The 12,198-nt window shown below is 37.1% G+C and overlaps 1 protein-coding gene across 2 annotated transcripts in view; it reads right to left on the reverse strand.

Moving 5' to 3' along the window:
* The window catches only part of LOC126198521 (FGFR1 oncogene partner 2 homolog), a 74,988-nt gene that overhangs the window by 16,381 nt on the left and 46,409 nt on the right, over positions 1 to 12,198 (reverse strand). For both annotated transcript variants that reach the window (XM_049934907.1, XM_049934908.1), the window contains one exon: positions 8,258 to 8,383. In XM_049934907.1, coding sequence (XP_049790864.1) covers positions 8,258 to 8,383 — 126 coding nt within the window. The remainder of the gene's footprint in view (positions 1 to 8,257; positions 8,384 to 12,198) is intronic.

Below are 12,198 nucleotides of genomic sequence, written 5' to 3' on the forward strand. Positions count from 1 at the left end.
CAAGTGTTAGCTATGATTAAGTTATGCTCTGTGCAAAATTCTACAAGGCGGCTTCCTCTTTCATTTCTTCCCCCCAATCCATATTCACCTACTATGTTTCCTTCTCTCCCTTTTCCTACTGACGAATTCCAGTCACCCATGACGATTAAATTTTCGTCTCCCTTCACTACCTGAATAATTTCTTTTATCTCGTCATACATTTCATCAATTTCTTCATCATCTGCAGAGCTAGTTGGCATATAAACTTGTACTACTGTAGTAGGCATGTAGTAGGCACTGACTATAATAAGATATCAAAACTGAAGGAGGATCTCTGCTCACTCCTGAACACATACAATTTGCATGACACAATCTATGACTACACCGGAATGACCACGAACAGTGTTTCTAATATAGATTATATGGTCACCAAATACAGGCAGATAACTAGACATAACAGTAACTTAAAACTATCTGTCTGATCACGAAGGACAAATAATCTCAGTAGAACGAAGTCTGAAGCACAGGTAGCTCTATATTAAATACCAAGAAATGCACGACAACAATTTAAGTACCTTCAGTCACAATCTGGCTAAAGAAAGCTGGAATGAAATTTAAAATGACAAAGGAAGAGCATAGAGTTTTGGATTCTTCATAACCAAATAAATTGTGAAAACATTAAGAAGGCATTCCCTATCAAAAGTAGATGCATAACAAATAAAGAAAGACAGAACAAATAGATCACAAAAGGCCATCATTGTTTCATGTAAAAAAAATGCTGCACAGAACAATTAAAGATAAAACTAACTGCTTGCATTTAAAATGGTACTATATGGGATACAAAAAGACCTGCGCCAAAGTAACAAAATATGCAAAGAAAATGAATGTTGAACAGGACTTATAAATTCAGACAATGCAGAACCAATGTGGATGATCATAAATTCAGAAACATTAAAGGCAACATATAAAAATAATAGCCCCAAAGAAATCAGATGAAAAATTCACTACAGAACACACCAAATATAGTCAAAGCATTTAATTATTACTGAGAGGGTGTTCAGGAGGTATGGATTAATATTAAAGTGCTATAGAATGTACAAAATGTATTGGAAATGTAAAAAACTTCTTCAAAAACTAAGTAAAACAAACACACACACACACACACACACACACACACACACACACACACACACAAAAGCATGCAATCGCATGATCTGGCAGGCCATTCCTGGTTGCCATGGAAAGAGAATTTTCCGTGAAGACTTTTCATTCAGCAGAGCATTCATTTCAAGGGATGCGTGTTGCCACACCATCTTGTTGAAACCAAAGATCATCATTTTCATCAATAAGAGGGGAAAAACCAATAAGGAAGCATGTCTTGGTATGTCACCATACTGAGTGATGGCAGCTCTCTTATCGTTTTTAAAAAAGTTCACACCACACAGTCGTGCACTGTGTGATGCATCTCATCTTCCACAGTAACTCGCAGATTTTCATTACCCCAAATTCTGTTGTCCTGCTTACTGACATACTCACTGAGGTGGAAGTGCACCTCACTGAAAAAATTATTCTTTTTGTGAAGTTCTCATTTTCCACCTGTCGAGCAAAGACCCACTGAGCAAACCTACGTCTCTTTCCATGATCCGTGGGCTTTAACTTAAATCTTGTATGCATACATTTTTGAATCTTCTGGAAGGATTTAATGCAGCGAACTTTGTGAGAAATTCAACTGTTGCGCTCGTCGCCGAACTGATTTTCTGGAGCTTACAGTCACACTCTCACACACAACAGCAATGTTTTCTTGTGTTCGAACACTATGTGGTCATCCTGTTTTCTTAACATCTGAAACAGAACCAGTGGTCTCAAACTTCCGGATCAACTTTCAAATTGATGATATGGTTCGAGCAGTATTACATCCAAGTATCATTCACGAATGGGTGCAGTGAAACTTGCACTGTTTTTGTAATAACTTTTTATCACCTGGATACATTGCTGCAGTTGTCACCTGCTCCATGATGAAAAGAAATATTAAACAACAATTTTTGACACATAAAAGCTATCAGGCTACTAATGGGAAGGATCACAGATAACAAACATAAAAAAACCAGGTCTGTCAACCAAAATGTGACGAAATGGTGCAGAATTCAAATCTGTCCTTACCTCCTGGACACCCGTCACATAGATGTGTGCAAAAATTGAAAAGAATATACCAATCCAACAAATCACTGCAAAATTCTAACACATATATCCAACAAGCGAAGAAGTAGTTTAACAAGAATCATAAACAAGTTGAAAAACAAAGACCCAGGACATCTACAGTATGTCAAATGGTATTATTAAACTTTAAACCAAATTCATCATCAAACCCTTGACCAAAATAATTAATAAACCAATCACAGAAGGACTGTATCCAGATAATTTAAAAATTGCTAGGGTTCTGTCCTTATACAAAAAAGGTGACACTACAGAACTTGAAAACTATATACCCGTTAGGATTGTATCAGTTATATCTAAAATCTCTGAACGCATTCTGTATAAAAGATTAGCAAGCTTCTTCACGTCACTGAATATCTTAGCCAGAAAGCAACATCGTTCCAAAAAATCCATCTACTACTTCAGCAGCACAAGAACTTGTGGATTATGTAATGCACACACTTGACAGTCCGGAATCAATAATCTGAGTATTCTGTATTCTATCAAAAGATTTTGACTTGGTTAATCACAACATTCTCCTTGAAAAACTAAAATTCTATGAGGATGAGAGGCAAAGTTTTCAGTCATAAAATCCTACTTAATGAACAGGTACCAAAAGTAGAAATAACAGATGAGGAGAGAAATATTTTTCAGACATGGGGATGATCTGGAATGGCATGCTACTGGGAAATGTCCTAGGGCCACTGCCATTCTTGATATATATTAATGACCTAGCCGAGGAAATTCAACAAGATGAGCAAATATTTTAACTAAGGAAATTTAGCTGAAAGTGTATTATGCAGAGTAGAAAACTGGTTTATAAATAATGCTGATAATAAATAAAAAAACTTTAAAAGCAATGGACTAAAAGATAACAAGTTAGAAGAAGAAAAATCAAAGAATACACACTTGAACAAGTAACATAAAATTTCTGGGTCTCCATCTTGATGACAAATTAACATGGAAGACCACATGAATAGTATAAACAATTAATTAAATTCAGGTTCCTATGCACTACAGAAGTTAGCCACAATGGTAAGTATTTTAGTCCTCAAAATGTTTTACTTTGCACAGTTTGAATTAGTGTAATTTGGATTAAAACTATGGGGACATTCATCATACAGAAAAGGGCTATACGCACAATGACCAATGCGAAACAACGAACAAGATGCAGATCAAAATTTAAATTGCTAAATATTTTTCAATGCACACTAAGTAATTATAAGAAAATGAAGAGATTCATCAACATTAAACAAGAAACCATTGGAAACTCAGAGCAATCCAACACAGGAAAAGTCGCTATGAGACGATTAATGTACATGGGGATGTACCTATTCAGTAGCCTTCTGAACATTATCAGCAAAAAATAGAACATTAATACCTTTAAGCACACAGAGAAATACTAGAGAAAAATCCATTTGATTATATAGATAAATTTACTGATTACTGCAAGGAAAACTCAAAAACGTGGTAAGACGTGGTCATTCAACTAAAAAAACAATAGCAAGGTATTTATGTAAAGGAAATAGTCATATACTGTGAAAAAGAACTGAATACACTGTACAATATCATAAATATATCATGCTGTAGTCTGTACTACAAATGTATTAAGGTGTAGAAAATTGTTATATAAAAAAAATCAAGGCTTATATGTAATGATACACCATGTATCAACTGAAATAAATCAGATGGCAAAATAAATAAATAAACCAAAATATAAATACTGAGTACTGTTCTTGAACAAATACTATACAAGGGTAGTCGTGTCCAATAAGACCAAGAAGTGAGGCCATCTGGCATTTGACAGGCATAACAAGTACACAGGACAAGCTGTGTATGACCAAGATAAGGCAGCGTTCATTATCTACCATGATCACATAGATGCAGTTATAATTACAATTTAAATAACCATGGAAGGAAGGAAGATTGTGTTTAACACCCTGTTGACATTGAGGTCATCAGAGACGGCGCAGAAGCTCGGGTTCCTTTCACAGGAACCATCCCAGCATTTGCTTGGAGTGATTTAGGGAAATCATGGAAAACTTAAATCTGGATGGCCGAATGCGAGTCCAGTGTGCTAACCACTGCCCAACCTTGCTCGGTTAAATATCCATGGAGTTCTATTTTCTAAATCTACATTAATTTTAACAACAGAGATTTCATACTTCACACTCATGTCAGTTGATATAGATGTATATAATATTAAAATAACATTATACTTCTAATGTTATGTACACAAAATATTCTTTTGTTACAGATATAAATATATAAAATGTAACACCACTCAGGGATTAGGCCTTAAGCCTTCGGCACATGGACTGTGCTGTCTAACGTCATTGTTGAGTGTGCCGAGTTCAAAGTGCTGCTGAATGCTCAGAAACAATGAGATTTGAGCATATGGTATGTGGCCCCTATCGTGGTATGTGCGATTGAAACACACTCCAGTGGCAGTTGTCGGCTGTATCTGACTTGTAAATCACACTATTTATGAAATGGTAGGGCATAAAATTCCCATATTAGCTCTATTAAAACGTATTTTTCTCCCATGTCCATATGCTAGTCAGGTTGTGCTGTCTGCAGTATAAAAAAATAAAAACTTCAATATCCATGAAAATGTTATAAGGTAAAAACGGAAGTACGACGTCCAGTCAATGGGGTCATCGGCTTATAAAAATTCCACTACAAATAGCGTGATACAAATTTACAATAATTCTCCACATTAGATAAATATTATATCATCATTTTTCACTTTTTAGTAAAACCCTAAGGTTATTCTTATTTATCACTGGAAAAAAAAAAAAAAAGGGGGGGGGGGGCAAAATATCTTACTGTAACTGGTGCAACATACTGTTTAGATTAAGCCAACTGAACAATCTCACCCCTCAGAAAGAGAGCCTTTATTTATACATTACATCGAATATTATAGTTTAATACAAACTAATAAAGTATTGGAACCTACTAACAAAGAGAAGGTTAGAAGAAAAAATGTTTGAGTTTAGTGGGATGCAAACCCCCAACCCTACAACTTTTCGCTTGAAACCGTAACACTACTCATTACACTACGGTGATCTCCTATATTGAGCGACTATGTCTAGCTTGTTACCATCCCCAGAAAGCTTTAACTGTCTCATAGCACTAGATCCTGACTGCGACTGATGAGATTGTGGCCAGGTGTGTGCAAGTTGTGCTTGTATGAATGTACGAGTGTGCTACTGCAGAAGAACTTTGTCCAAAAGCTTTAACATTTTAGCAGTCTTTTCATTGTGTCTGTTTGCAACTCAACACCTCATCTATATGGTGAACAGCAATCTATCCATACCATATTATTGTTATATATGAATATGTAGACATATATATTTTTTTGTGTCGCCTGCATAAAATGCCACTGATGCTGGGCCATAAGCTCAAATAGCAGTCTAGCAATAAGGTATCTGACAGTTTCCAAAAAACAGTCTTAATGATGAATCATGTTCTAACATGTTTTTTTTCCTCTTTTGTTTCAGTATTCTTTATTAATACAGAAATGAAATTCAAATAATTTGAATTCCCACAAAAACACTCCATTCGAGACATGTTATGCCTGTGACATCACTGGCTAGCTCGCTGCTAATGCTAATCCACAGTGATGTCTTATTTTGAAATTTACGTTTCAGAAAATGGGTTACAAACAGTGTGGTCTACCCTAACCTAACACTGTTCGTAACCCATTTTCTGAAACGTGGATTCCCAAATAAGACATCACTGTGGATTAGCATTAGCAGCGACTAAAAAATTGTTTTTAAGTGTTCCAAAGCCTGAGCAGATGCATAAAATGTGGTTGTACTGTACCGGCACATTGCTACCATGTTGACACACAAATTCACTAACTTAAAAGTGAATTGCACTGTGAAGTTAACATTAACTTATCTCCAAGATATGCTCTCCCACTCTTACAATGAAGGATAGCGTCAATCAACAAAATGAAACTCCTAGTGAAATTTGTCATTTTAGCTAACTACATCTCAATTAATTGGTAGCTCAGTTGTTAAGAGTGCTAAACTGTCGAATTTTATAAGATGATGTCCACACATCTCTGGTTCATCTGGTTCAAATCTAACACAAAAGACTTAACTTATTTGTAAAATGACTTTACAGTCTACTGTTTACAGGCACTTACATCTGCAATAGCTGTTCACACACGTCACGTTTGGCAAGATGTAATGTGACCACAAACTTTTTACTTTATTAGAAACTATGTTTTTGTCTTTGTGCTGCCTAGCTAGGACCCTTATTGTTAAAACCTTTGCAGTTTCATCGCCTTACATACAGAGGAAGTAAGTCTGCCTCAGATCTACATCTACATCATCTACATCTACATGATTACTCTGCAATTCACATTTAAGTGCTTGGCAGAGGGTTCATCGAACCACAATCATACTATCTCTCTACCATTCCACTCCCGAACAGCGCGCGGGAAAAACAAACACTTAAACCTTTCTGTTCGAGCTCCGATTTCTCTTATTTTATTTTTATGATCATTCCTACCTATGTAGGTTGGGCTCAACAAAATATTTTCGCATTCGGAAGAGAAAGTTGGTGACTGAAATTTCGTAAACAGATCTCGCCGTGAGGAAAAACGTCTTTGTTTTAATGACTTCCATCCCAACTCGCGTATCATATCTGCCACACTCACTTCCCTATTATGTGATAATACAAAACAAGCTGCCCTTTTTTTGCACCCTTTCGATGTCTTCAGTCAATCCCACCTGGATGCTAACATTACTTTACACTCACAAACATCACAGCCCTTATGTTTGTGTAACCTCCATGTTGTACACATTTTATATCTCCTATATAATCTCATTGTACTGTGGACGCATAGCCATAGCTTCACTATTAGCAACACTTCACAAAAAGTTAATTGTTTGTTCACAAAGTAAATGCATTTATCCTCTGTTTTCCATTTCTCAGAGTACAACTAATGTGAAGCTATTTATAATATATCCCACAATCTAAACAACTGCTACAATCAGTTCTTGCTAATGCTATTTTCGTATTTCATGTAAATACTTTTAAAAAATACATGACCCTTATAGGATTCAAACATGTAACCGCTTGTGCTACGGTCACATGCGTTATCCGTTGCACCACAGAATCCCTGACAGATGCCCCTTCTCGTCTGAGTGTCTTCTACACAGGACATCAGCACTAAGTTTTACCAAGAATAATTTTTTTGTGCTTTGGTTTGTAGCTCATGACTGATATTCAACTATCTAGTTATAATGTAAGGATTGATTTGCAAATGTTCTACAATTCCTTAGTTTTGAGTGAGTTTAATGTATTTTTGGGAACAGAGAAAAGAATGTCCATTGTTGCACATATCGCCATTCTAAATGGGTAGAGCATAAACGACCAACTTTCACATGGCTTCCACTATCAGCATTCACAAAATTCCTTTCTGTTGTTACTTAAAAGTTGTAATTGCATTTTTCATCATTAAATAGCTCAACTGTTTGCAGCAAAAATATGTAAAAACCTCGTTACTTTGTCTAACACTCCTATGACACAAGTATAGTGTCGTCTTACTCCTAGCCTGTGACTTTACCAGAGCATCAATTTTTTAAGCTTTAATTACATAAAAATGACAGACATTTAGTGAGAATACTGACTGTAAATGCTATTTAAATGTTATAATCAATCAGAATAAAACCATCTGAACCACATTTTAACACAGAAAAATACCCTATCAAATATTTTTACGTGTTGCAGCATGTGGGGTACAGAAAGATTTATTTTAACCAATACTTACAAGCTGTGGAGAACTGTGTGTACACAATTTTGATGCAGTAAACGGTTACCTCTACCGATTCAACTACTTAAACTCATCACTTTACATTATTTGAACTTTACTAAATAGCCCAAGATATTTGTTCCAGTTATATCAGCAATTAAAATTTAAATGTGTTTTCACATCACAAACTGATGAAATTTTAATGATTTGCTTCTCCTTGTGAAAATAAGGGATCCAAACTTTCGCCAAACATCTCGAATTTTCTGACCCCTTAAAATTACAGTTATGTGAATACATAAAAATCACATAGCCTACCTTATTTTCTGTAGCCAACCTTGTCACCAATTCTCTTTCCTCAAGTGCTTTTTGCTCATCAATTTCAGCTGATTTCCTCATAACAGCAGCCATTTCACAAATCTTGTTAGACTGTTCACAAATTACCTATAATGCAAAAATTAAAAAAATCATTATTACCTTTGTTTTCTGGACATATAAGAGGGAAGCAATGGAACAAACATTTTGCCCTCTCAAAGACATATTACTTGCCTGCAAATAGCTCTGGAATGGAACAAAATTAAATATAATATTATTTTGCTCCACAAATTTATACTTTTAATTCTTAAGAACTCTTTGTTAAATGAAATTATTCTGCTGATTGTGTTTGGGCAGTTGGAAATGATGTGTACTACAATGCTAGTCATTTGAAATAGAAACAGGCACATGTCCATTCTAGCTTTGGAAACCACATTAGTGACCCGAGGGGGGAGAGGGAAACTAAACTTCACCCAACAAACTAACTACTAACAACAGAAATAGTTTTCTCAAACCAATGACACAGCACAACTGATTTCAGTTAATGAATGAATTTTATCTGCAAAGAGATGTTCTCCCTATGAGATTCTAGTACCAGGAATACTGCCCAACTGTTCAGAAATCATTAGGCAGTTCCTTTTTGTAATAGCCATAGCTGAAAGATACAGATAGATTACCAGAACAGATGTATAGAAAGGTGAACTATTATACAGTTCTATGAACACACAGTCTAGATAGCATTTTGTAACTTTTAATTATCAGTTTCTGCCAAATTAAACCATTTTCATGCATAAAATACACGACAATAGTAGCTACCACCAGTGTCAGCTGCTGCATGTTACAATCATCCTAGGTTTCTGCAGGAAACATCCCTGCTTCTTGGCTACACAGCAATCATTTTAAGTTAACGCCCTCTTTTGGCCATCAGTTGGTGATGCACCTTGAAGGATGAGAGATACTGGTTCACAATCACATGAACAGAGAAGGTATAAGGTCATCGACAGGTGAAAATGCATTTCGATAGCACAGTGCCTGGATCAGCACAGACAGAGATAAAAGACACAGGGTGAGCTACTCAATACACGCTGAGCTCTTTGGACACCCCCTTCATCCAATGAGAAGTAGCAGTATTAATTCCAGCTTGATTTAACTCTTGCTTGCTCTAACAAAGCTAAAGAAAATATAAACATACTAAATTGTCCACACCAATGAAGTGAACTTTTTGACACTTCACAGCACTTGCTGCATAAAAAATTTGATAGTTATGTCTATTTTTCCGATTTATGTTTTAAAGATAATACACACTCAACGTGAAAAAAAAGTGACACACCATGAAGGAATTATCCGAATATAATGGAAATTGGTAAACTTGATTTACATGTACAGACAAACAAGTGATTACACAACATGTTGTCTTACTTTTTTTTCGGCCTCTTTTTTTTCCTCAACTGCAAAAATGGTGATATGACAGTACTTCTTCGCAACATACAGAAATGTGAATATGTTTAGTGTTAGTGCAAGTGCTGTGTGTTAAAATGTAACACATATACACAGAAGAACATAAAAAATAGCATAAACAACAAAAAACCTGACCACTAAAGATGCTTTAGAATAAAGCAAAACACATTCGGTAATAAATCTTGTATTACAGTTGCAAAAGACAGTATTCAACCCATACAAAATGATTACAATTTCACAAAAATTGGATAATTAATTCAAGAGAAGGAGCTTCACAAATTGAAATACATTTAACTCCTCCAAACAGGCATTGGAAGGCCCATGCAGTGGTAACATCGGTTCCTGTCATATCACTGAATTTACGTGCTGTTGGGCTTGGCCAGCACTTTAACAGGTAATTGCCTGGTCTGCCGAGCACTGTTGGCATGCAGGGTGCACTCAGCCCTTGTGAGACACATTGAGGAGCTACTTGATTGAGAAGCAGCGGCTCCCATCACAAAAACTGACAACGGCTGGGACAGTGGTGTGCTGAGCACATGCACTTCCATATCCGCATCCAGTGAAGCCAATAGGCTGAGGATGACATGGCAGTCGGTCAATACCATTGGATCTCCACGAAGTGAGCAAGTCAGTGATGTGTTGGTCTGCCTCTGTCCCTTACGAGAGCAGTTCCTCAGCTTGGTACTGATCAACAGAGTTGTTGGATGTCAGGTGACAGCCAGATTGGTACCCTACCACTGCCCAGGCATTTCTTTGGCCTGGAATCTCATTGACTAGAATAGAATTGTATTCAGTGATGAATCCCACTTCAGAATGAGCCCCAATGATCATCTAAGATGTGTCTGATGACACCCCTTATGGCTATGGATACCAACATGTCGTCCACTATACTGTCTGCTAACCAGGAATGATGGTCTGGGATGCAATTTATTTTCATAGCAGGACCCCTTTGGTTGTCTGGTTGTCATCCACGGCATCTTTACAACACTGTGGTATGTTGACAATACTCTACACCCTGATTTTTGTTGCCCTTCGTGGCAAGCCATCCTGGGCTTACATTTCAGCAAGATGATGACTGCCCGCACACAGTGAGAGTTTCTACTGCTTGTCTTCTTGCTTGCAAACCTTATCTTGGCCAGCAAGGCCAACAGATCTCTTCCCAATTGAGAATGTTTGGAACATTATGGGCACTGCCCTCTAACCACCTCTGGACTTAGACCATCTAGGTGCCAATTGGACAGAATTTGTCACAATATCCCTCAAGCGAACATCCGAAAACTATCTGTCAATGCCCAGCAGCGTAACTGCTTGCATAAGGGCCAGAGGTGGACCCACACATCACTGACTTGCTCAAGTTGTGATGCTCTTTCTCTTGAATACACCATCCAATTTGTCTGAAACTGACATCATTTGTCTGTCTAAATATGTGAATCACATCTACCGATTTCCATCCTATTCACATAAGTTCTTCATGATGAGTTGTTTTGTTTTTATTAGAGTGCATTATCACATCACAACCATGCAAGATCAAATCAAAAAGCAGGGCCATCAATGAAGTCCAACACACTGCGCTGAAGAACATTTATTTTGAACACCAACATAGAACCAGAACAGACATGAAGTTATGGACAGAGAGTGCTGCTATTTTTACAAATCCTGAATATGTCAGAATATGCAAACATCAGAAACAAGAAATTTTTGAGAACCTTCCAGATAACAAATAATCACTGGTGGTCATGTCTGAACTTGTGACCCACTGCTTTCTAGGCAGTAATGCTAACCACTGTGCCACACTGCATGTACCCAAGCTTCCAGTGTTGCTTCCTCTCCTGCAAAAACAGTGACCTAGTGTTTCAAAAATTCTTATTGGAGCCCACTACAACATCCTGGAGCTAGATCTTGTCAATGGTCTTCTGTGTCGCAGTACTGGCAAATTCTCAGGTTTTGGTCATAGTGTCACATCCCCTTCATTATCAAAAGCATCAGAGGTAATCTTGTATCCCCCCACCTTTTTAACAATAATCCCCCGTTGCTGTGCTTCAGGACTAGTAGGGATTCATATGCAGGATGTGGATGTTGTCTCTGTGCTTTTGTCTTCTGGGTGAAGGGTCATGCTCCTCAACTTGGCATGTTCAACTGGCAACAGAGATTGGTGCTAAGGATCAACACATCTCTTCAACATTCTCTATTACCCTCCTGATTTATGAGGAAGACATTCATGGCTGCTATCTCTTGCTTACTCAATCTGACATTTCTGGTTGCCATAAAATGCTGCATCTCTTCTCTGACTACCTGGTGTAGAGAGGCGAGATCATGGTGGTCTTCCAAACTGCCATAGGGGCAACATGTGGGAGTCAGTCATTACTTCTTTCCATTCTTTTCTGTTGTGTTTCCTAAATGCGCTGGCATCACTTAATGAATTCCTCAGTTACTGCGGCATGCTTTACTAAATGAGATAGGTGTATGTCCTCTACGACCCTTTCACA

The sequence above is a fragment of the Schistocerca nitens genome, chromosome 8 (assembly GCF_023898315.1).
Source record: "Schistocerca nitens isolate TAMUIC-IGC-003100 chromosome 8, iqSchNite1.1, whole genome shotgun sequence".
NCBI lineage: Eukaryota > Metazoa > Arthropoda > Insecta > Orthoptera > Acrididae > Schistocerca > Schistocerca nitens.